The sequence below is a fragment of the Siphateles boraxobius genome, unplaced genomic scaffold (genome assembly GCF_051911475.1).
Source record: "Siphateles boraxobius isolate OS27281-9 unplaced genomic scaffold, OSU_SipBor_1 238, whole genome shotgun sequence".
NCBI classification, from domain to species: Eukaryota; Metazoa; Chordata; class Actinopteri; order Cypriniformes; family Leuciscidae; genus Siphateles; species Siphateles boraxobius.
The window spans coordinates 290,381-295,000 of record NW_027508853.1 but is presented as its reverse complement, the minus strand read 5'-3'; the positions used below and the strand labels follow the sequence as shown (position 1 = coordinate 295,000).

General features: G+C 43.9%; 1 protein-coding gene across 1 annotated transcript; it reads right to left on the bottom strand.

The window, feature by feature from the left end:
* Window positions 1-2,616: 2,616 nt before the first annotated feature.
* Window positions 2,617-4,620, bottom strand: sox21b (SRY-box transcription factor 21b). Its single transcript, XM_077240528.1, has one exon. The coding sequence runs from the start codon at window positions 4,118-4,120 to the stop codon at window positions 3,449-3,451; it is 672 nt and encodes a 223-aa protein (XP_077096643.1). The 5' UTR covers window positions 4,121-4,620; the 3' UTR covers window positions 2,617-3,448.

Genomic DNA, 4,620 nt, shown 5'->3' with positions numbered 1-4,620 from the left:
TAAATCCGGAGATTCTTTCATAGTTTTCCGTCGCACGTTTCACGTTCAGTTTCATCAAATGCTAAACTTTTGTAGATTTATTATTGTTATGAGTTTTACTGAATCAACACTGAACTGAGTTGATCTGAATAATGACTCCATTGTCATTTGTACGATTGTTAGCATCGTTGATCCTTATTTCCCTGTAAAGCTGCTTTGAAGTAGTAATCTGTGTTGTATGAAGCCTATAGATATAAAGGTGATTGGACTTATTTCTGAACATGGAGGCGTCTTCATTTTTGTATTTCTATATAATATTTTGTGGTGAGGACAGAAGGATGGTGTTCTTGTGTTAATGTTTGGCAGCAGAAATTGATAAATTACTTGCAACAAGTGGCCAAAAAAATCATCGTCAGATATTTGATATTTGCATGATTTATGGAGCTGTATTTCAGAAGTGCAAACGCATGTCCTTCACCGGGACATCATGGCCTGACAGCTCACACACACCGCAGAAGATCTGTGTGTGTTGGAGGATCTGTGTGTGTCATGAGCGGAAACTTCTGTTATCACGGCTGGAGTGATTATTGAGGCTGAAAAGGATCCAATCGCTAAAAATCAATGAGCGCTTTAAAAGCAATCGTGCGTGTTCAGTTCCTCAGAGCCGGATAATCGTGGCTCTTCTCCTGGTCATCTGATACTATCGAGGTTCTGTGAAACACACCGGCAAATCCTCCATCTCTAATACCAACCCGAATCAGTGATCGTCATCGTAATAACCCTTTACAGAAACGCAGAACTGAAGGAAGGAAAACTCTGAATATTTCCACACATTTCTACACTTACCTCGGTCTCACTCGGAACCTTTGCTTCTGCAAACATTCTTCCAGTCGTCACAAGACTTTCTCATGCCGTTGCGTCTCTACCTTTCCCATCGGATCTGCTTTCCACAAACAAGAAGCATATATCTATTCAAAAGCCATTTAGTTCATTCCTTTCTTGGCCTGTAAACGCATTCATCAATTGTTCTGCTTTGTCGACGGCTTTCTAATGCTAATCTGCCGTGTTAAATATCTTTTTGTTCCCCTTTCACCGTTTTGTCATTCAGTTTATCCAGTTTTGGTCACCCATTTTATTTATTTATGCGCCTGGCTCCATTCATGCGCTCATGTATTTTTTATTATGTTGTTTCACTGTCATCCAGTGTCAACTCAGTCTATTCAGTGTGGGCTACTTGAAGGACTCGCGGGACAAAGCGTGTTCACATCGAGCGCTATTCACTCGGCCAGCTGGAGCGCAGGGGAAAGGGGGGGGGGGGAGAAAAAAAACCTTGTGAAAAGAAATCCTCAACAATGAACACAGAAGAAGTGCACAATGCTAACAGTTTTCCAAATACCACTGATTGCTTTAAGTACAATGAGAGAAAGCAGGCGCTTTTTGCTGAGCTCCACTTCAACAAACAACAGACTCACAAAGGCCTCGCAACTCTGGGTTTGTTCCCAGACAAAACCTCCTCGACTGTCTAAACGCTCCTGTGAAGGAGACCAAGTTCTTTCAGTCCGGGCCTCTTTCTCCCGAGTGAAGCGGGGAACCGGGAAAAGAGGGAAAGAGAGAAAGAGGGGAAAGGGGAATGGTCATGTTGAGGAGACCTTCGACTGAGACGCTAAGCTTTACAATGTTGCTTGTTTCAGAAAACAAAACTTGAAAATGCTGTAGTCTGGCACCTTAAAATATGCTAAATGTTTTATATTTCACTGTAAGGGACGAAGTAAATCATTTACGCAACAACAGCACATTTTCACGTTTTTAAACACTAAAATAAATGATAGTGTTTAAGGACAGCTGCATTGAAATGCACATATTTCAGTGGAAAGACATGTAGCCTACACTACTCATATTAACAGTTTAATGCTGTTGCAAACAATAAAATATAACGCGCAGTAAATAAATAACGGCTCGTTGTTGACAAGTTCTCCTGTAAATAGCGCGCATATTAATATCCACAGGGCCGTGATTTGATGATTAGTCAGTTCATAAGCAGTGAAACAGGGTCACTTCTCTAAAGCCCAACCGGAAGTTCCCGGAGAGCCGCGATCGCGCGCTTACAATAGAGAAGAAAAGATTCAATTAACCGTGGCGAAGGTAATTATCCCTGGACAGTCCAAATTAGTTTTGCATAATTGGTCTGAGCATATGAATTAACTTCTTAATGTAATCTATGAGAGCAGTTTACATTAAGAAGGACCCGACGCGGAGAAAAGAGGACATTATACTCGTCTCTTTTTTTTAACAAATCTGTCCATTTCTATGTGTCAGAATTAAAGAAAAATTGTATTATATAAAATCCATTAATTTTTTTCCGTTTGGGCCTCGACTAAGTGTCTGAACGGTTTCGTTTTTCTGCTTGTAAGGATTAAAAGTAGCGAAACTCCTCAGCTTTATCTTCCTTCCCATTCATGATGCGAGTTGTGATAAATCAGGATTTTGGCTCTTGATTACAAAGACTTGCTTTAGAATTCTGAGTAATTCTATTCAAAGCCTGAACAAAAGCGTCCTTTAGAGGAAACTTTACACTTCACCTGCTCCGACCGAGGAAAGGCTTTCAGATACAAATCTTGTTCAAGAACTACAGGGCAATTTCTTCTTTTTTTCGCATTCGCTTTATTATATCCCCCTTGTTCAATAAATGAACGATAGGCATTTTAAGTACATATAAGTGGAATTATGCAAAACATATATAACATACAATTTCACTTCGAGTTAGTAAAAAACCGGACTGACTTCTTTACGTGAACGCATGATTGATCTGTGATGTAGAATATGTTGAAACCCTTAGAAATCGTATTATTTCATGTGTTTCTTTTCATCATTAAATTACACTTATAAGTGCTCCTGGTCTCCCGTTGTGCAAAAATCAAGTGAACACGGCGTGTCCATTTTGGCCAACAGAGGGTTCACAGACTGAAGTAACAATAAATATTACATATACATCCATGGAAATAGTAGATTCGAAACTCAAAATATCTGACTTCTAGTCCGAGAGCTCCGGTGTTTAGAGCACTAATTAGATGTGGTTTAATAAAACTGTACACATTTACAGCAACATGACTGAATAAAAAAAATAAAATAAAAAACAACGGGATTCTTTACGATTGAGTTTCAAAATAAAACAATGCACCTTTTTTCCTCCAAAATAGCAATGCATCCACATTACAGCATCGGCCTGCAATAGCGACACACACTACAGTCAACAGGTTATTCTCACCGTGGCGCCTTAATATTTCGCACAGATTTATTCACATTGATAAGAGCACTCGTTCAGCACAGTCGTTCGTCATTAATTTCCACCTAATCATGATACACACACAAACGATGTCTCGTTTATCACATGTTCAGCTTTGCTCCGCGTGTGTTGCATGTAGTCATTCGTTCATTTCACATTTAAAAACTCTCCCCCGGTGTCCCGGGCTCATAGCGTATACGGGTCCAGGCCCGGTTTGCCCAGCCCGGGCAGGAGTATATAGGCGAGCGGGGGCTGGAGACCCGCGGGCGGCCACGCGGAGCAGGTGCACGGCATCATGTATCCCGGGTTCCCCGGTGACGGGTGTGTGTGTGTGTGCGCGTGCACTCCGGGGAAGGCCGTGCCCGCGCTCGGGTACCCCAGCGGAGACGCGTAGGAGAAAGGCGGCGAGAGTTCGGGCACTTTCGAGCCGAGGTCGAAGAACGAGTATGGGTTGGCCATGGCCGGGTTGAAGAACACGCGCGCTTTCTCCGCGTTGCTCATCAGGGACTCGTGCACGCCGCCCGGGAGCGCGCTCACCTTCAGCGCCTCGTGCTCGCCCAGGTTATACGCCATCGGGAACGCGAACTTGTCCTTCTTCATTAAAGTCTTGGGCTTTCGTCTGGGTCTGTACTTGTAGTCGGGGTGTTCCTTCATGTGCATCGCGCGCAGCCGCTTCGCCTCGTCGATGAACGGCCGCTTCTCGGCTTCCGTCAGGAGTTTCCACTCCGCGCCAAGTCTCTTGCTGATCTCAGAGTTGTGCATTTTCGGGTTTTCTTGGGCCATTTTCCGTCTCTGCGCGCGGGACCACACCATGAACGCGTTCATAGGGCGCTTGACGTGATCCATGGGCTTGGACATGATGCACCTGTGCAGGTAAAATCCACGGAACTGGCACTTACCCACGGGAGTTAAAGTCAGCGAAGTTAAAACAACAAGGCAAAGCGTTCCGTCAGGATCAGTGCTTCATTCTGGCGCGCGCGACAAACAAGTCTAAGTCAAGCGTAATTCGGCTTTAACTTTCACGAAAGCAATGTTCTTCTCAGAAGCATTGTTTAGTATAAATCCTGAACAAGTGTCAGATGAAGAAGAGATAATAAAGAATCTGTCGTGTTCCTCCTCAGCTGAGCTCGGTGTGTGTTCTCCTCATGATGAAATGTTAACTCGAGTGATTGCCAGCCGAGAGTTCAACATGTGAAGTAATGCGCGCACTGGCAGGTGCTGAAGGGCTTCTGCGCATGCGCACTGCATCTGTCAGACCTCGCGCTCCACAATCCTACCCAGCGCGAGGACGAGAGTGAAATGATAAACTCACTTTGCTCAGAGAAAAAAGCAATCCAGCATCGTGTGTGTGTGTGTGT

Excerpts from the sequence above, each read along its gene's own strand:
- sox21b (XM_077240528.1), bottom strand. The coding sequence starts at position 4,120 with ATGTCCAAGCCCATGGATCACGTCAAGCGCCCTATGAACGCGTTCATG.